Source organism: Ambystoma mexicanum, chromosome 10, assembly GCF_040938575.1.
Source record: "Ambystoma mexicanum isolate Mex_15411 chromosome 10, UKY_AmexF1_1, whole genome shotgun sequence".
In the NCBI taxonomy this organism is placed as follows: domain Eukaryota; kingdom Metazoa; phylum Chordata; class Amphibia; order Caudata; family Ambystomatidae; genus Ambystoma; species Ambystoma mexicanum.
In genome coordinates this window covers 1,470,179,107-1,470,200,421 of record NC_090932.1, presented here as the reverse complement: position 1 = coordinate 1,470,200,421, position 21,315 = coordinate 1,470,179,107, and the positions used below count along the sequence as shown (strand labels likewise).

Genomic DNA, 21,315 nt, shown 5'->3' with positions numbered 1-21,315 from the left:
TCCTCGACACCCAGCAACATCAATTTCGGATCTCTGGGCACGATCCGACCCAGTACCTTAGTAAGTGTGTCGCAGCAGCGTTGCCAGTATAGCGTGATGTGCAGACAGTCCCACATGATGTGGAAAAAGGTGCCCTCTTCCTGGTGGCAGCGCAGGCAATTCGGGTCTGTGGTTTTGCCCCATCGGTACAATGCGACCCTTGGATAGTAAATTCTATTCAGGATTTTGAGCTGGACAAGGCATAATCTGGCCGAAATGGCAGTTTCTCTCGGGTACATTAGGATCGTTATCCAGTCTTCAGGCAGTAGCTCTCCCACATCCCTTTCCCACTTAGACTTTAGACTCGATAGCTCCGGTGTGGCAAATGAGGTGAGAACATTCTACATCACCGAGGTGATTTTGGTGTCTCTGCTATCTAGGACCAGGTTCCTCTCTATGGGGGTGCAGTCTACCATGTCACGCAGGTCCGGCAAGTGCCGCTTTAGGGCATGACTTAATTGCGTATGTCGGTATCGGTCAGTGACGGGGAGGTTGAACTCATCCACCAACCCCTCAAATGGCACAATTCCCCCATCCCGAATCACATCCCCCACTTTTGTTATTCCCGCAGTTATCCAATTCCGCCATTTTGGGAGCCTGTCCAGCTCAGGGATGTGTTTGTTTGCCCACAGTGGCTGTACCGGTGTGGTTTTCCCTTCCCAGTTTGTTTATGCGCCTCGGCCCAGATTAGTGCCCGGTGAGCAGCCATTATTTTGGTGGTGTTGGTATTAGTTTTCCGGTATAGGGACTCTAGTGGGGTTATGTTCGCTCCATCTAGGGTGTCGGATTTAATGTGAAGTAGCGAGGGATTGCCGTGTAATAGGTCATTTATTACTGCCATCTGACTCGCCCAGTAGTACGTCTGTATACGCAGCAATCCTAGGCCTCCCTCCCAGATCGAACGCTGCAGGGTGTGGAGCGCTATTCTCGCGTGTCCATTGTTCCAAAGGAGTTTCCAGAGGATTCTGTCGATTCTGGGGATGTGTAACGGGGCATTTTGGAGTATGTACAGGAATCTAGGCAGTGCTATCATTTTAAATGGTGCTGCTCTCCCCAGTAGGGTCAGTGGAAGGGCGTTCCAATGTTTGACGTCCTCTGCAAAGCGGTTTATGATTGGGTGGAGGTTTTTCTCTACGTAATCGTTTGTTTGTTATCTGAACCCCCAGGTATCGAAATTGGTTAACCTCTATAAGAAAGGGGCAATTCTGTATCCCTATGCTACCCATCTTTCAATGGAAACAGTATGGATTTCGACCACTTTACCCTCAAACCACTAAAAGATTTGTATTCCTTCAGTAAGCGTATTACTGTAGGACAAGAGGTTATGGGGTCTGATGGATACAGGAGCAGGTCATCTGCATATGAGACCTTATCCTCCCAATCATCTGTCCACCGGAAACCCTTCCACATTTGTGATTCTCTTAACGGAATCGCCAATGGCTCTATGGCAAGCGCAAAAAGCATTGCTGACAAGGGGCAGCCCTGTCGTGTCCCCTTGCCCAATCTAAATGGCTGCGAGAGCCACCCATTTACTCTGGTCATGGCCTCTGGGGGACTTGTATAGCAGCTGCACCCATCCCAGGAATTGGTCACCGAAACCCATTCGACGCATTATTTCCCACAGTGCTGGCCAGTGCACCGAGTCTAAGGCTTTCTCCAAGTCTATTGTTAATAGCGCCAAGGGACCCTGCAGGAGGGAGGATTTTTCAAGTGCAGCGTGCAGTCTGTGTATATTCATACGCGTAGACCTCTGGAGCATAAAGCTGCACTGGTCTGGATGTATCAGTGACAGGATGACTTCCTGCAGTCGATTTGCTTATGCTTTCGCCAGGATCTTGGTTTCAGTGATTAGCGAAATCGGCCTGTACAAACTACATTTCTCTGGGGGCCTATCTGGTTTGGGGATCACTATTATGGTTGCTCTCCGTAGGTCTGGGGGAGCTGTCCCTGCTCCCTCGAGTGTGTATACATCTGCAGGAGATGTGGAAGTATCGCACTTGGTTCTATCCTTTTCCATGTCTCCACCGGGAAACCGCTCGGCCCCGGCGTTTTCCCAGGGTGTAGTTGTGACATGGCCAACCCTAGCTCCTCTTCAGTAATGGTTGCCTCCAGTAGTTCTCTCTGTGCGCCCGTTAGGCTAGGGAGGGTAATCCCATTTAATACGGAGAGGTTGGTGGGGGCTTCCGGTGACCCATAGTGTCGCATAGTAAGCTGCAAAACCTTCTGCAATATCCTGATCTGTCCACAGCGGTTCCGAATTATCGGGTTTGATCATCCTGACCTGTTTATGCCCTTCATCCCTGTGCTCCAGCCAGGCTAACATTTTACCCGCCTTATCTCCAGTCTCATATAATCTGGCACGCATCGTAGTGTGTGCTATTTAGTGTTGTCTAGGGCTACATTGTGCATTTTTTTTATTTTTATTTTTTTTTTTGTTCAAGGACCAGTGCTCGGTTCGTTTCAGGCAGATCTCGCGCCAGATGTGCACGCTCTGCACGTTCCACCTGTTCTTCAGCCTCTTTTTGTATTTGAGCTTTTTTGTGCGCCGTTGTCCAGGAGATAATCTCTCCCCGCAACACCGTCTTATACGCTTCCCATAACAATCCTGGGTTATCGATTGACCCGGCATTTAGTTCAAAGTAATTGGTTGTAGTTTCTTGAATGCGTTCTACAAGCTCTGGGAAGCCTAAGTAGTAAAGGCACCATGAAGGTGGAGGGATTGGCCTTGTCGTTGATAGTTCTATTAGTAGGGGCGAGTGGTCAGAGATGCCACGCGGGAGTAGGGTGGCGTTAAGTACTCTATGCACCTCTGTGGTTGGAACGAAAAAGTAGTCCAGTCTAGAGAGGGATGCATGGACGCCCGAGTGGAATGAGTATTCTCGGGGGGAAGGTCGCGCCACACAGCCTTCAGCCCCAGTGCTGATGTGAAGGTGGCTAGCCTTGTGAGTGTCAGGATTCCTGCCTCTTAGGTGTGTGCGGTCCATTCCCAGGTTCATAACATCGTTAAAATAGCCACTGAGAATTAGTTTGTCTGAGGAGTCCTGCATTATCAGGGGAGTTCTCTTCTATGAGATTTGGCAACAACGTGGGTGGTGCGTAAATGGCTAGTATTGTTATGGTTTGATTCCATAAGGTTCCTGTCATGTGCACGAATCTGTGTCCTGTGACGCACTGGAAAGTGTGAGCGGCAGCTTCTTGTGGATCAGTATGAGGACCCCTCTTGAGCCTGAAGTAAAACCTGAGTGCAGTGCTGTGCGATAGTTACCACGTTTAAATAGATTGCATGTGGTGCCCGCCAGGTGTGTTTCTGTGAGCAACGCCACATCCAGCACTTTCCTGTTTAACGCTTGGGTGACCAATCTGCGTTTTATCCCACTACTCAACCCATTGACATTCCATGTCAGGAGACGTATTGATTTTGTATCAGATCCAGCACTCGTCATCTGGGTGGCGGGCGGGTTACTGTTGGGCAGTATATGTAGGATTCCTGGAAGAAACTCCGTCTGTTTCGCTACGTGGTGCGGATTCGTAGGAGTGTTTAGTGTTGTCGGACCATACATGAACAGATGAAAACAAAACCCAAAGCAAAAACAAGAACTCCCCCCAGCTCCGTCCCTCGTACTCCTGGAGGCATCTACTGCCTCGGTAGTATGTAGTGTTACCTGACCCCCTTCCCTATACTCACACCCAACCTGGAGTATCTGTCGCCCGAAATTTAAACAGAACAAGTAAACCTTAACTAAGCCACCCTCAGTGGCACATGAACTTCGTAAACTTCACAGCACCTGTCCGTGGTGCCGTCGCAGACTTCTTAGTTTTAGTCTTAGTCTTAGCTCGTGGGGCGGGTGGCTGTTCGGCCACTGGCCTGATTGTATTCCGTGAGTAGATTGGCGTGGGGAGCGAGAAATTTGTGGTGCTCCTAGGTTTAGTAGCCTTGGCATTCTGCCCAAAACGGCACCCATTTCATATTTCTTCCAGCAGCGGATTTCCTGGTTGTGGCCGTTGCTGTTGGCCCTGTTCTGGTGGTCGTTCTGGGCGAGGACTATTGCGTCTATCCCTCCCTCTTCCCTCCAGTTCCCTTCTATGTGCCGTTCGGCCCAGTTCCACGCCTCTCTGGGGTCGGTGAAGTGCACGGTCGTGCCCCCATGGAATATCTTGAGTTGGCCAGGGAAAAGCAGTCCATATTAGACACCCATTGATTGCAGGCATTTCTTGAGCGGGTCAAATGACTGTCGTGCTTTCTGTACCTCCCTGGTGAAATCGGGGGGGGGGGGGCTATTTTCGATCCGTTGAATGTGACCGTGCCCTTCGATCTTGCCAGATGGAGTACAGTGGCCCTATCTCTATAGTTAAATGTGGCAGTTACTGTGCGTGGTGAAGCTCCTGGTGTCACTTTGCCAGCTGGGATACGGTGGGCCCGCTCGATGGAGAAGAATTTGGAGAACGAGACTGTCATAGATATTCGCCAACCAATCCTCAAGGAAGAGTTCCATGCATTCCCCTTCGGCTTTTTCCGGCAGGCCGATTATGCGGATATTATTGCGCCGGGATCTACCCTCGCTATCGTCCACTCTTGCTTCCAGGGTCTTTATCCGTGCTAGCATACTCGTCACTTGCCGATTTACACCTTGCAGGCCATTCTCGGTTTCAGAGATTCGTGTCTCTGCCTCTCCCGTACGGGAGGTCAACTTTTGCAGATCATGGCGCAACAGGGACACGTCTGCACCAATACTATCCATCTTTTTGTCCATGGAGGTCCTGGAGTTGGTAATGGCGCTCATGATGTATCTTAGGGAAATATTGTCCACATGATCTGGGTTGACCGACTGTGGCCTCTCTGGTGAGCGGGGTACTGGCATGGCTGCATATTGCTCGATCCTGCTGTGTGGATGCTTTCCTGGGCTTATCCTTACCCATTTTCTGCTTGTTGGGGTACTGGCGTAGTATGCTGATGTCTGGTCCCGGAGGAGGGGGGGGGTCCGCCAGGCGCTGGGGGTAGGCACTATTGGTAAGTTATTGATGGTGGCGCCGGGCACGTTGCAACCAGCAGGTATTTATGCTCGTGCTAACTTTACAGTTCTCTTGTCCAAACAATGTCTATTAGCCACACATTCAGCAGCTCTGAAGGTCAAGACGGCGTAGGTGCGCGTATTTGTGAAATGCGAATCGGTCACAGCTTTATAGCACCCACCGGGGCCCTGTGATTCTGTCCCTTGGTAGCAGCCACACGCACTGGGCAGCACGCCGCTGTGGCAGGGTGTCGCAGGCTGGGCGCCACCGGGCCTGACACCAGTCTGCGTCGTACTCCGCTGGGTGATGTCTCTAAAGGGAAGGACGGTTTTTTCAAAGGGGTCTCTTTCAGAGTTTCAGTAGGGGTTTACGACTTTTCCTTCGTTGTCAGAGCTGGGGCACTTGTTCGTAACAATGTGGGGGTCGCCTGTTATGTCCCAGAAGTGAGGTTCACAGCCCAGGTTGTCAGCAGGCGCCAGTAGGGATTGCGGCCCCGGCTGGAGGGCCTTCGCCTGTGGGGGGGGAAGGGGGGGCGGGTCGCCAGCACTCTCTATCCCACCTTCCCCACTCCTTACCACATCGCCGGATGTTCCGGGTCTCGAGTAGCGAGTCCGCGTCTCCGGTTGCAGGGTGCACGCTAGTTGGATCGCCCGCCGGTGCGCCGTGTGTGTTCAGCGCCAACACTGACACGCCAAGCGTCCCACTCCGGGCCCGCTCCAGGCCCCTGTATCAAAAGGGTTCCCACGCAGGCAGAGGCGCTTGCCACGATCTTGCGGCGGGCAGGCGAGCTGCACCTGCGATCGCTGCACCGCCTTGCCGCCGTGGTCAGGATATTGTCTGCAGAGCCCGCTGGAGCTGTTCCTGGTGTGCGCCCACGCCGGAGGAGATCGTTGTTTCCCTCTCGGCCGTCAGCTAGTGCGCGGTCGCAATTATGGCGGCCATCTTGGGCTCCGCTCTTGTTACAGTTCCTGTAACTTCCACTCGACGGGACGGCGATTCCCTTTACGGATTTGCGTCGGAGCACCGCGATTCGGTGCAGGAAAGGCTCACACACCGCTGGAGTATTTCAGGGTTCAGCACGGATATATGTTTAAGCAGGATAAGGCCAGTGGCGCGGGAGCAGCACAGGCTCACGTCCTCATCGGATGGCTGCTGGCCACGCCCCCCTGGGTTACCTTTTTAATGCGCTATGTCCCTAATTAAAGAAAGGGATGCATGGTACTCCTGCAGCACTTGGCTGTAAGGTAATGTGTGCTGCAGTAAAAATAGTCTTCATGCACTGGTTACGAGAACGGCTGACCAATGGCCTCAAAATGGGTGTCGAGCAAGGAAAGTAAACAAGGCTACCTTCACAAGTCACTGCAGGCTTCAAGCAGTACTATCAGCTGGGGTTCCCTTGAAGTCCATGGAAAGAGTTTCCAACAGATAAAATAAGCTGTTTAAGATAGTCCACTAGTAATGAACTTGCCTACCTAGCCATGAGGCCAACGTGTGTGAAAGACTTTGGAACATAGATCTGGTCCAAATTAAAAATTCAAGAAACCTGACAATGGCACCAAATGGTGGTGGTTGGGGCAGAGATTGGTGGGGAAATGAGTCTCATTCATGAAATTTTCCAGATTGCCAGTACTACCTTTTACAAGTATTCCATGCCTATGGTATCAGGTTCCTGGAGGTACTTTGTGTTTTGCCTGAAACATCGACATTTATTTACGATTAAAGGATTTGTAAAGTTTTTCGTTTCTTTAAAATGGGTAAAAAACGTTTGTGCTTTGCTCTCCTTGCTTATGTTAAAGCCGCTGGAACAGTACTGGTCAACTCCCACACTGCCAAAGAGAAATCTGGGTATTTACACAATTTGGTCGATTAAATTCGACAAGCAGCTATGGCTGGATTCCTTGTTAAAATAGAACACGAAAGGCAGGTGAAACCTTGGTTCCTACCCCAAATCCTCAGCACATCTTTAAGGAGAATCCGATAGTGTTCTGCTGTACCACTGCCCTTTCCATGCAAGAACTCGTTCATTTGGACGTTTAACTGTTTATCACCACTCTTCTGTGCTTTTACCTTACTCAGCTGAGTTCTCATGGTTCATTTTTTTTATTGCACAATGTATTTGCCAGTGTTGGCCCTGGTGATAATATTGCACTTTACTAGTGCTGCTGTCAGACTTCCTTGTGGCATTGCGGGCTGTGCCGGACAAGGCCCCACACCCCCGAGGTGGGAGAAGGCGCGGCAGGCGCCCTATTGAAATTAAATGCCCTCTGCTCATTTAATAGGGCGCCTGCCATGCCTATTGAAAAATGTACCACTCCCCTCACTTCCTGCCGCATGACTAGGGGTGTGTGGGAAGAGGGGCGCCACATTTTTTATTAGCTGCCCGCCCTGGCTGTTAATGAATATGGAACCTGTCTTCGTACAATATTTCAATAAGGTTTTTTTTTTGTTTTTTAAATCCTCCCTCTTAGCTGTGTGCTAGAGTGCTCATGTAGAATTGAACCACACGTGCTACCGTGGCATAAAATCTGCGATGCTCACATACTTTAGCCAACTCAAGTGAAAAGGCATACTATCCAATAAGTGCAAATTTAACATGGAATTATTTTTTTCAGGGTTTACCTGGGGGTTGCTTTCACTTGTGTCGGTGTACTGTAGAAAAAGAAAATCGGCACTGCTCCAGTTAGAGCAAATAACACGTTGCTGAAAATTAGATCCTTTTGTTCCTTTTTAGAGGATTAATTACATCATTTGGTTTCGGGATCCGTAATGGAGTGTTAATAAAGGTGTTCGATAGGTTTAATTGCTCGGCCACGAATGCCTGAAGTATTGCTATAGAGTCGGTAGCAAGTAACCTTTCATTATAAACACCTTGACCAGTTTTATTGTGACATGTGCTTGGGTGTAAAACCAGTTTGAAGGACTATTCTTGTAAACCGAGATTGGAATAATTAGTTTACTTAATTACATTAAGACATTTTCCTGCATGTGCTCCCAGGCTTAAATTCAAATGTCATCTTCCATGTAGTCCAGATAAATATTTTTGTAGTTAATTCATTTCTAATTCAGCATGCATAGTTCTTGACTAACAAGTGTCACTTCTTTTGTAGGTCTTGGCCTGGTTTGAAGAGGGCGAAGAGACAATTACAGCTTTTGTGGAGCCTTTTGTAATTTTACTTATATTAATAGCGAATGCTATTGTAGGGGTGTGGCAGGTAAGCATTTTGGCATTCATTCGAGTTGTGACTTCGTGTTTTCTTTTTTTTTTTTTTTTTTTTTTTTTTTTACTATTGGTCAATGTTCTGTTTGTATTGTCCATTGTGTTATTTAAAAAAAACAATAATAATCTTTGGGCCTGCTTTTTATTGTGAACATCAGGTGGCACCATAATCTACCTCCCTAAACCTCGTCTCCACAACTGATGTCTTATTCAAAGATGGAATTACAGTAGCCACATACCTGATTGCCTAAATGTTACTGGGGAATTGCTTTCCTTTGAATATTCCTCCCAAGCCCTGAAAGTGAGGTTGCTCATATGATTTGTTGGTGTAGGTTTTCACTAAATGTTCGCTGCGATTCTGGTGTCTAGGGAGAAAATGTATGCAAAAACGTGCTAGTTAACGAAGGTTTTTGGTAGTATTTTTGTCATAGTTAACTCGTATTGGCCCTTAACTCGCAAGATTTCAGCCATTTCCGAATAGCAGATACTGCTGACCAAGAGCTAAATTCTATATTTGCTTGCAAGTTGATGTTAGTAAGGCAATGCGTTTGGGGGAAAATTATGAGGAATATCTTGTTTTGTGCCAGAGTGTATGTTTTTCTAATATGAATTGGGCATTTCTTTTCGGTAGTAATGCTTGACTAATTTTCAGTGCTTTTCTTGAAGCTTAATCCAATTTTTCTACCGTGTATCTTGATATGAGAATTTATCTTCATTCTAAGTTTCAAAATGTTTTTAAAACCTTATGTTCAAAGGAAGTCCAACATGTGTTGCACTGTATTGCTGTTTACTCCTGGAGGGGATGGTTTCAACTGTCATTGTCCATTAACTGTATAAATCATTACCACCTGAGGAATCTGACAAATATTTTCTTAGGTTGCCTTGCTTAAACCTTTACGTATGTATATTACACAATTGAAATGGTGGTTCTAGCTGCCCTGAGACACAGATGTTAAGACTACATCCTGTGCAAAAGCTTAATCCCTTCTCTGAGAAACCGATTATTGGGCATCCCAGTCTTGGTGGGGAAAATATTTACACAGCAACACTAAACATCCACTTGTTTGGTCCCTGTGAACCGGCCTGATTCCTCTAGCAGGGGACATATGTGGATGTGGGCACACTGATCCATTAATCCCTAACACTGGCCAAGTATGAATGGCCCTACTCCCTGGGTCTACATTTGCCTTTCCTTTAGGCGATGGTCACCACGTCTGGGAAAGAACGGCAACCTGTTTCGGGGAGTTGATCCGGGAAGTTAAACATCACTAAATCATGCAGGTGTTTATTCTACATTGGACTGCTTTAGAACATCTGGAGCCCATCGCACAACCTCCTGATCACAAAGTACTAAAAGCCTGACTCCTCTCCCAGTCTTCTATACTCCCACCCCCATAGTCCAAATCCCTGACTGTAGTTTCCTTCTATTTAGGCATTCTACTTCATGCTAGATCTGACCTGCAGGCGTTAACCAAAACTAACCCCTTCTTCCTCACCTACACCTTAACCCCTGACCTCATGCAACATACTCTTTTCCTACCCGCAGAGGAGCAGTCGGTTACATTTAGTACATTGTTTTCATGTTCGTTTATTGGTGCCAAAAAGGTTTTTACAACTTTCATTTTGTTCAAATTGGTATGTTGCCTATCCTTTTGGGCCTACTTTCGTGTGCCAAAGCTCTTGCTGGTCATTCAAAGTGTTGGTTTTCTGCATGTACCCTTCAAACGTAGAAATGTCCATGCGGGTGTATTTGAAGTTAGTATGTAAATGGAAGGACTAAGTATTCAGTTCAGTTCAGCTTGGATGCATTAAGGCACCTTATTCGTTTGCAAGTTAATAAGCCTTCCCTTTTCAGAGAACAATATTTTCGCATTCTTCAAGCTCAACCACCAGGCGTGGGATATATATATATATAGTGAACAGAACTGTTTATGGACCCATCTGCAGCCTCGCAGACCACCTGGAATGTAGTATGATACGTGGTAGTATTTAATGCTGTAACCTTTTTTAGAACATTGGACTTTTTTTTGTTGTTGAAGGAAGACATTCTATAGATACAATGCTGTTTTGACAGGTAATGGTGCCCGACTTGTTAACTCACAGTAACTTCTTGATTGAATCTTAATGCATGGGTTTCATATATTCTACTAGCCTAGCAAGAGGCCCAGCAATAATGTTGGTGTCTATTTTGAAGTGCTATTCTGAAACTTGCACCACCTGTTCCTTTTCTGCTAGTGTTGACCTTTCTAAATGCAATGTTTCTGATTCCTAACCAGTGCCAGAGGTTGTTTTTGGCAATTAATTTTTTAAAATGAGGTTTGCTGGTGTAGTGTGTAGCTCGGGGCACTTATTTTGTGTGCCAAAGGCAGTTCTCCATATTGAAACAGACTATTGGCGATTGATGATGGACTCTTGGCAAGTAAGAAATGGTGTTGTATAAATGTGGTGAAGCGAGAGGGACTTTTACACCTGGCTAGTGTCATGTTACTTAAAACTTGACCCCTGACCGAGTACACATTTTATGAAATGCAGGTTGGCCCTTCAGGAAGCTCAAACCTGGTGGTTCAGTTTGCCAATTTAAATGGGATTTATTGCTGCCCAGCGACATGCTCATTACACTGATTGCACTGGCAGGCTTCGCAAGCAGCTAGCTTTTCTGGGCTTCTTGTTTCAAGGATAATGCTCGAGATGTGTACCCATTTGCTCTGTGCACTATATTTTACACTTTTGGTTTACTGCCTTTTTTAAGTGTATACTGGCATGGAATCTGTTCTTGCTAGTTGGTTATAGAAACGGATTTTCCTTTGTGAGGGTAATAACTGGTGGGGTGGGGGAGGAGGGAGGGGGATTTCAATTTGCCTCGATGCTTGCTTAATTCCTTGGCCATCAAGAATGTCCTCCATTGACCCAACTGTTGTTGTAATGGCCACAGTGGGGAAAATTAAATGGCTGGGCTCTTGGTATCCTCAGATGAAGGCCAATTGATGTACTTTTTGAAAGCACACTTTAATGGACCTACATTGATGCCATTGGACTTGGCACCTGCTTAGTGATTTGGGGATGATTGCTGTGGCATCTAAATACTTTTCTAGCTTTCATGTTGATCATCTCGAAGGGTGGTGTTGGCATGGCAGCCACACGTTTTTAAATTTGTATTGTTCTTGCCCATTGAGTGGAAACGCTACTCCTGATTCTAATCCTCCTACATCAAATTAGCTCTCCTAATGTTTTAAGACCAAATTGTTATTCTTTTGCTTCTCTTGGTAATCAAGACATATTTTTAGAACGGTTTATTGAATCAAACAATACATAACATTAAACACATACAACGGGGTCACATGACTGGTTACTGTGCTTAGCGACACAAAGCATTTTTCGACCAGCTTAAGGGCAGTGCATGGAGTCTGTGATCATTAATGCATCTAGGGGTTACCAGGGTCCACAATTATAGGCAGTTAAGTCCTCCCATTTCCCCCAGATCTTCCGGAACTTCCCATGACATCCTCTGGCTGTATAAATGCGTCCCTCAAAGGATGCACATCTGTCTACATCATTAAACCATCAGTTTATGCTTGGCTTATCAGCCGCCCCGCAACCTCCAGGTTGCAGCAGTTTGCCTTCTCCCCTCACCCAATGCAACTGCCAGAAACGTCTTCTCATGCTTACTAAAGTCTCTCGCCCCATATGCCCAGCAATATCAGTTTTGGATCCATTTCCTCAAGAAGCTTTGAAGTACATCACATCCCCACAACATAAAGAAAGTACCCTCATTTCTCTTGCATCGCAGACCTTCTACGTTGTGCTCCCCCCACCATATCATTACTGTACAGGACTAGTAAACTTGGTGCAGTAATCAGTCTCAACTTGGTATCGATAACTCATGGGACCATGAGCACCTCTACCCATTCCTCAGGTTCCAGTGGGCCCGGGTACCTTTCCCATGTCTCTTTTAGCCCAACCAATTTATGCATTCCAAAGGGGTTGAGTACCTGATATAATGTGGAGGTAACCTTGGTCGGGATGCGCTCTGGAAAGACATTGGTCTTGAGACGGGGACCCCTTGGGAATCTCGCTTAGAATAGGGCATTCATGGCGTGTGATATCTGCAAGTAACAGTCACCTGGTTGGATCCAAATTCCCCTTGCAAGGCCTCAAAATCCTGAAGACGTCCGTCTTGTACTACATCCGCAAGTATGCGTATGCCTCATCTCTCCCAGGTCGTGCCCCATTTTCTGGATTTCTGGGAGGTGTTTGTTATGCCACAGCGGTTGTTAAAGTGTCGGTCTTCCTCTCCACCCGATATGTTGGCGAGCCTCTCCCTGATGGACATGTAGTATCGTCTTTGACATCCCCACCATTCTCTCATTTACATTGTATATATGTGAATAGGGGTGATCATGTCAGCTTTACCCATCTCAGCCCCAATGTGAGGGAGTGCCTGGTCTCCATGTAGCCAATCGCTTACCACCCCTATTTGTGCTGCCCAGTAATGGGTACAGAGGCACGGGAGTCCCACACCACCCTCCCACACTGAGGGTTGGAAGGTCTTGAGGGCAATGCAGGGTTGTTTCTCGCCCCACAGCAGCACGCAGAGGACACTGTCGATTGTGGCAAAGGTTGTTTGGGGGGTGGAGAGTGGGGAGTTCTAGAGGACTTATAGGAAACGTGGAAGTGCTAGCTGCTTGAACAGAGCCGCTTTGCCCATAAGTGTTAAGGGGAGGGTTTGCTAGAGGGACACATCAGTAGTGAATCTGTTGCTCACGGGCTGTAGGTTAAGTTGTAGACAATCTTCCAAGGCAAGGGTGTGTATGCCAAGATAGGTGAAGCCTAGGATCGAGACCCTATACGGGCATTGCTCAGGGATTGCGGCATCTCCCTGAAGTGGGAAAACTGTCTTTAGTTTGTTCACTTGAAGCTCCCCAAATGTTTGATTTTCTGTGAGAATGCGGGATACCATGGGGGTTACCAAGATGTGAAAAGATTGTCTGCATACAACGAAACGTGATCCTCTTCCCCAGGGCCAGGAGAAATTGGTCCAATTTCTATCCTTTTCAAGTCTTATTGCTAATGGCGAGGAGAAACAGTGGGGAGAAGGGACATCCCTGCCTAGTCCCACGACCTAGCGTGAACGGAGGATTTTCCGTTCACTCTGACGACCGCCTCTGTTTCACCCCAGACCTATCCCTGCCCAAAACCCATCTGATCCATAATTTCGCACAGGGCGTCCCATCCTACAGAGTCAAATGCCTTCTCGAAGTCCACTGCCAAAGTGCTAGTGGGTCCAATATTGGCTTGTATGATGCGCAGAGCTCCGGGGGCTTCCCGAGTTTGGGACTCGCCACAATGCATGCCCTCCTTGGGTCCAGGGGGAGTCGTCCCTGTTCCTTGCTTCATATGAACATGCAATGCATATGTCTAGTTGCAATGCTCCAGAGTCTCTTCCAGGTTTCCATCAGGAAGCCATTGGGCCTGGGGGTTTTCCCATATTGGAGCTGTGATAAAGCTATTGTTACTACTTCCGTGATCTCGGAATCAAGATCTGATGCATTGCTCCGAGAGGTGGGGAGTTCGATTGACTCTAGAAAGTTCGGTCCACCCCTGTCACTCCCACGGGGAGGGGAGAGGTTTTTCGCAGAAGGCAGCGAATGCCTCGACATTGTCAGTCTGTGGTTAATTCCTCTCCGCCCTCTGTATATAGCCCGTACCTGTCCTTTGCTATAGTTTCATTGCTCTAGCCAAGCCAAAAGTATTACCAGCCTAATCTCCAGTCTCTTGTCAGACTTCGGTCTGACCCATTAGTACATTATCTAGCGCAAGGTTTTTGAAAACCTCCTTTGCTGTTGGGGCCTCCGGTGAGGCTCGAGACCCGACTCAATAGTTGCTCTTCCTCCCTGGCTACCCGTTCCTCTGCTTCTATAATCCCCTCTGTGTGTTGTCAGCCTTGGGCCGATACTAGGGAGATAGCTTGACCCCGAATTACTGTTTTATATGCTTCCCATATCATTAGCGGGGAGGAGAGGCCACTGATCCCTCGTTAATTTCAAAGTAATCTGTGGGCTTGAGAGAGAGGCTGGCCATAATCTGAGGAATACCCAGATAATATGCGTTTAGGCGCCAGGTGGTCTCTGGTTTGGTTCGCCCATTTTTCAGTGTGATCAGTAACGGGGAGTGGTCTGACATGCCTCCCGCGAGGAACCTCACGGCTCGCAATCTGTGTACTGCGTTCCGTGGAATAGTGTATCCTGGAGATCTGTGCATTGGAGTAAAATGAGAACCCGGGTTTTGTGTCATGGAGTGCCCTCCATATATCTACCAATCCCATTGCCTCAGCAAAGAGTGCAGTTTGTTTTGAGTGTCCCTGTCCTGTTGCCCTGCTGTGATCTAGCCCTGTTCACCTCCATGACTTCATTGTGCGAACCCAGTATGGTATTCCTGAGAATATTTGGATCTCTTAAAGAAGTGACAATTTGTACCGACAATGAGTATGTGAAAAGGGCGAAGTCAGGAGTGCCGGTTAAGAAACTGGAGGACCAGTCTCGGTTTTATGCTGGAACCTAGCACGTTTACATTCCATGTCGGTATAGATATTTCCCTGTTGCGCGTCATGTGTAGCCTTCCAATGTTTTGCAGGGCCTTGGGCAGATCTCATGTGTTCTGCACCCTGTTGTTTGCCCTTTGTTTCTGCAGTATTACTTATCTTTCGCTGCCAGTGATCTCTGGTGTTGCTGTCATGTCACCAACCCACTTGAACAATTGGTAGAAACTGACCTAATCCTGGCCCTTACCACACAACCCCCTCCACCTCCCTCTCCCCTGCACCTCCCCCCAACTTGAAGTACCTGTAGCCCAAAATTGAGTTAGAAACGTATAAACCATACATGGGGTGCCGTTTCGAAGTCAACTCTGGTCCGCCAACCGCCCCCCAACCTGCAGACAAATTCACACTACTGTAATAAGATGTGCTCGGCAACAAGTGGTCGCGCCTTCGGGGAGGGGGCATGACGGGCCGCTCAGCATTGACTTTAGTCATGAAACGTATGATCCATGCAACTGTGTGGGAGTGAGGCTATGCGGCCAAGAGGTGGAGCCTTCGCTTTCATTCGTTATATCGGGCTGGTGTGTTTGTCTTCATTGGGGGTGGCAGTTCCAGGTCCTGAATTTGCAGTGGTCGTTCCGGCAGGAGTCTTTCTGGTAGAGCATTGGAAATATTATTCCTGTTCCTTTCTGGCCTCCTGTCTCGCTTGAGGTGGTGGTCTGCCCACGTCCATGCCTCCTTGGGATCTGTGAAGTGCACCGTTGTCTTAAAATCATATTTTAAGTTGCACAGGAGACCATACTTGACGTTCAGAGATTGCAGACTTCTTTTGAGAGGGTCGAAGGACTTTCTGGCCCGCTGCACCTCTCTTGTGTAGTCTCGGAAGAATACAATTTGGGATCCCATGGCACGGGCCATCTAGTGCAGGGCATCCAGGTCTCAGTATTTAGTTTTGTGATCACTGTGCATGGTGGCGATCTGGTACAGGTCTTCCAGTTGGCATGCGGTGGGCCCGTTCAATCGAGGGAAAAATTGGAGAAGGTCTTGGGTGTAAACCTATCTATCGGCCATCGTTCCAGGAAAAGTTCCATGTTCGGCCCTTCTGCCTTCTCGGGTAGGCCCAGGATGTGGACATTGTTGCATCGTGATCTTCCCTCTCCCTGCGCCACCCTTTACTTCAAGGTCTTATGGTATGACATTACCCTGGCTACTTGTTGGTTTACGTTCCGGAGCCCATCTTCCGTCTCGTATATGCAGTGTTCTGCTTCCCCCATGCGTGATAGCTTCTGGAGGTCCTGGTGCAGGAGGGACATGTCCGTGCTGATTCTGGCCATTTTCATTTCCATGGACGCCTGTGAATTGGCAATGGCGATAATTATGTCCTTCAGGGAGATGTCGCCCCGCTGTCTGGTTGTGTTTGCAGCACGGGTGTGGAGATCGCAGGGGGTCACGTATTGGTCCATCCTGCTATGGGTGGATATTTTCTTTGGTTAATCCTTGACCATGGTAAGATATTTTCGGTGGACTGCCATCTGCTGGTGTTGGGTGCAGTCCAAGGAGGACAGTGCAGCCAGAGCGAAGTGGTGTGAATCGCACAAGGGTGTCAGTTGGTACCTGCACCACACCTCGATCCTTCGTTCTCTGGAGGGTCTTGTTCAGCCTTGGTAAATCACACAAGTGTGCTGGCCAGGGAGGGGTTATCTCCTTGGACACCTCAGCAGGCATTCCATCGGTGGGCGTGCAGGTCTCGTGGGTCAGGGCCTTGTCTGTGTGGTGCCAGGCAGGCTGGTGTCTATCTACATTTTGATTGTAGATCTGAAGCTTTCAGGGCAAGCAATCAGGACGACTTCTGGTTTCCTCTAGTCTCTGGGTTGTGTATGTGTTAAATGCTCCCAATTTGGATGGAGGCCACTCTTATCTGTGTGCGCACATTACTCACAGATCACCCAGTGTCCTGTTAAGTCTTTGGCTGTTGCTTCTCTTGTTGAATGCTTTTACTGTTGTAGTACTACTGACCCACTCCTCTCCGGGGGGGGGGGGAATTCGCTGCACTATTTGGTTGTCAGCACCCAGAGGGGGTCGTGAGATGTCTATGGTCGGGGAACCTATTACGGCTGTCGTTTGTTGCAATCTGGGACGTATCCCTTTTCAATTGCGCTTTAGCCGTAATGCTGAGTCTGGTGTGGAAGTGCTCGCCGATGGGAGAGGGAAGCATGCACTGCTCACGTGTATCAGCAGACCATCACCAATTGCTCTTTATATATCTCACACACCGATGAATAAAGGCAGCAAGGGAGTGGGAAAGCCCAGGGTTTTAAGAGCACCCCCCACGCAGTGCTGGGCAGCGGTGCCGTATGTCACACATACCTTTTTGCACCTTCCCGAGTGTGCCGGGGTACAGAGTGCATTCACGCTAGCCACCGTAGATGTGGGTTGTGTATGGGGTACTTATCCATCTAGCTCCTGACTGGTGTGTGGCACAGGTCCCGTCGCACTCTGTATTGTCTCGATGCCAGGTTCTGTGTTCTTCTCAAGCCTTTCAGTCAGCTGCAGGAGCACCCAAGGGGGCCCAGCCCCCAAAGGAGGTTGGGGCACCCACAGAACCACCACAGGTTATCAACAGAGGCCAGTCCACGTGTAGTGCAGACCCAGCAGCGCAACGCCCCCACTCCTTTCCCACTGCTTATGGGTAGGAGGGGGGCCGGCAGTCACTGTAGCACTATTATACTTGTCAGTCTCGGGTTGGTCCTTGTCATACTTGTTGGCTGTGGACTGACGGGGGCTGTTCGGTGGTCGGTGGGGGCTGGCTGCACCAGTGACAAGTAGAGTGCTGCGGGCCCATCAGGTTTATCGATCGTCTGGTGTTTTTCTTTCAGTTTGATCATGAATCGCAGGATCATTTAGCAGGATGTTGCTGGCGGACACGGGAGCCCAAACCCTCACGTCTCCATAGGCAGCCTGTTGGAAACAAGACATTTCTTAATACCCAAAACCTTGAACATACAAGCACTGTACTAATTATGCTTGCTTGACTGTCATGAAGTGTTAGGTGGCCATTCTGAGACTGCTGCAATATGCCAACACTGAACTTTTTCCCAGAAGCATACATTTACTGAACCTGTGACGAGTGCTTGTTGCTGTTCTTAATGGAAATATGCCCTCACAGCAATGTTTTATACACATTGCGAGACCATTTCTAGGACTACTTGATTAACTTTACTGAAGGTTCCACAAGCTGATTGTAAACCACGTCTCTGGTTTGGCACAACCATAACATTTAGAGTAGGTTGATAAAGTGCTCTAAAATGTGATCCCTCGAGCTTTACTCCTCCAATTGAGGGTAACAAGGAAATTGTGGGCGTGTTACCTGCTACTTGCTGTTTTGAAAATACATTGGGGTTGGGGCCATGTGTGATGTGCTTGCTGTTTCTTGGTGACTCGCACTGTCCACGTGAGTCCTCTGTGATATGTAGTTTTGGGCAAGATTGTATGCAGTACCCTTTGGGTGCACTAAAACAACTGTGACCTCCTGGCAATAGGAACCTCACCTTTGTAAGTCTGTACTACACAGGTTGGTAGCGTGTTGAGCAGCCAGGCTTATCTCAAGAGGGGTCAATGTGAGCTATAGGAGTTAGAGTCACAGTGACAAGTGTTCAAAAACTCTTGCACACAAGGTTTCTTGATTAAACAATTATTAATTTAACAGTCAGAGTAAGCCTTCAGAAGGGGGAAATAAAATAGTAACACACAATTCTGATGCTTGTTAATCTGCTTAGAATCTCATGCTGTGCATATGGTCCGACATCCAGTGGTAACCGCAGAGTATTGCATCTTGTCTTTCGGGGACCGAAAGGGGACGTCGGCATAGGTGTCTAACACTATCCCTATCGTGACGTGTGTAGTACCCAAAATCCCTCACGCGGTGAGGTCCCTCAGATTTTGTTCCCACCCAGATAACTGGTCGCCCTATAGCAGAGCTCTTACTGGAGACATTGTTTATCTTTACTGAATTGTCGGTTTATTCCCCGTTAAGTCACTTCCGGCCAACAAGAACATCTTCGACGAAGACTACGGGGTAATCGTCTATGGCTGTGGATTTCAGCACCTAAGATCCAGCGGCTGGATTTTCCACGTGGTCGGGCCATCTGGCCGACCTATACAGGAGGGAGAGTGGGGTCGGGTGGCCATATTGTTTAGTATGGCTTGCCTCCTTTCCCCTCTTTTCCCTGTTGGTCTGGCCATCCTTCCTTTTGGCTATAGAAAGGACTCCTTTTAGATTTAGGGTCAGATATCCTTGGAAGGACGAACCCAGGACGTGTAACGCCTGGCTCCCCCTAGAGCACGACGAGAAGTGGTGTGCGGCGTGCAAACTCCTTTGGCCTGAGACACTTAAGGAGTGCTGTGTAAAGCGGTGGGCTGCGTACAGTATGTCACGCGTGGAGCCCCTTTCTCCCACCGCCACGCCAGCTGAAAGTGATGGGGGTACTTCGGATGACCAAATGTCTGTTTCGGATGTGAAAGACTGTGGGGTGGACGCTTCTAGGTCTGCCATGCGCGTTCCCGACCCTTTAAGGCTCGACTCTGGTCTTGCTACTGGGACTACACCCCGCGACGGGGGCGTACAAGCACATCGCACTAAGCACACCACCCCTACGCCAATTTTGACGCCTTTGTCGAAAAAGGCGAAAGCGCCAACGGGGCTGCTAAAAACTTTGCCGGTGCCCTCGGATCGTTCAGATCCAAAGCCTTCCCTACATCCGCAGCAGTGTTTTGGGACTGGGCAATCTAAACAAACTAAGGGTGCTAATCCGAAACCTACACACGTCGAAGTGCGGGAGCCCGACGATTCAATGGTTTCTAAGGCCTCAGTAGGCCCGAAAACGGCTAGGCCTCTACCCGGAAAAACGACCGCTAGGCCCTCTAGTGCCGCGGACGGCATTACAACTGCTGATAAATCATCGGAGCCTTTGTCTGACGAAGATTCGGCGACTATCGAAAGTAGCATCGGAGAATTACGGCAACAGTGGGCCTTACTCTGGTTCCGCTTAAGGTTATGGGCCAAGCCGCGGGAACATTTTTTTGTGGATTGGGTTCCCGATGAGGATTACGAAGATGGTCGAGAGCTCTTTCTGACACCCTGTGAGGTTCCTTTTGATGCCGTAGTGCAGAGAACATAGTTTGGCCTCACGAAGGCCCATTTGGTTCCTCTAAATGGACTACGGAAAAATTTGAAGGGTGTATGGATCGACTGGAGCAGATTATCAGTTCTTATCATTCTTCCCCGAAAAGGGCTCGGGTAGACCCTCCCCTCCAAATTCAGGAAGATCAGTCTTATGTTTTCCAATAGGAAGACGTGGTCCAAATGGACACCTAGACATCTATAATGAAGAAGCTTCTTTTCTGCAAAATTATGAGTAAGATCAACAGGATACTGACAACTGGGAGGAAACCCAGCAGGAAGGTCAAGACCCATGGACACAGCAAGATCAGGACTTGTGCCTAGACTCTCCTCCGTCCACCCCGGCTCGCCAGGCCTCTCCCGTAGATGACCAAATGGCATTCAACTCATGTTGAAAAAAGCAGCTGAATACTTCAAAATTGCCACTCAAGAGGCGGTACCTGAGCAGGATTTCGTGGAGGATATCATTAAAGAAAAACCTCTGGCGAGTCAATCCATCCCCCTCCTTAACTCCGTTAAGAGACGGATAGCTCCCTCATTGCTGTCACCTGCTCAAACACAGGTAGTGAACCAGAGTCGAAAAATTATTTCGACCTTCTCCTTCCGACCCTCTATACATCAAAGGGCACACCATCTCAGATTCACTGGTAGCGACTACCACTCGAAAGAGGGCGGGGTACCCCTTTCCACGGGAGAATCACCACCGGACAAAGTCTAAATGGCTGTATGCCCTAGGCAAACATCACATCAGCAGCTGCATACACTATGCGGGTTGCTTAATACTACCCTATTAGCAAGATGTCCCCCCCACTGGACTCTTTTGTGACCTCTGCGACTCTCTATTCTCCCATCTGGACCTACTCATTCTGCAGGGCACACTCTTGATGCTCTGATCTCTTCTGACCTTCCCCTCTCCGTCCCTCTCTCCACTCCTCTCTCCTGGAGTGATCTTTCTCCTATCCTCCCACCTCACCCTCCCTACCGCTCAGGCAAAGCCACCCTCATCATCGCCACCCACCTTCTCGGCCATCCAACCCATGAACCGCATGTCAGTTGAGGCTTTCGCTGCCACCTTCTCGCCCCCCTCCCGCTTCGGCTGACTCCCACCCTGACACAGCCCTCTCCATGCTCCACTCTGCTATATCTGATACTCTTGATATCCTTGCCCCGGTCATGAGAATCCGCCTGAAGCCCAAAGCCAAATGTAACTCCTGGTATGACTCGGATCTCGTCACCCTAAAACACAAGTGCAGGGTGGCAGAGAGGAAATGGCGTGCTTCATGTTCATCCTCTGACAAACTGGCCTGCCGCCTGCTCCAAAGGCAATACCATCTC

The 21,315-nt window shown here is 48.6% G+C and overlaps 1 protein-coding gene across 3 annotated transcripts in view; it reads left to right on the top strand.

The window, feature by feature from the left end:
• Positions 1-21,315, top strand: part of ATP2A2 (ATPase sarcoplasmic/endoplasmic reticulum Ca2+ transporting 2) — a 554,378-nt gene that overhangs the window by 46,085 nt on the left and 486,978 nt on the right. For all 3 annotated transcript variants that reach the window (XM_069619558.1, XM_069619557.1, XM_069619556.1), the window contains exon 4: positions 8,157-8,261. In XM_069619558.1, the coding sequence (XP_069475659.1) occupies positions 8,157-8,261 (105 nt within the window). The remainder of the gene's footprint in view (positions 1-8,156; positions 8,262-21,315) is intronic.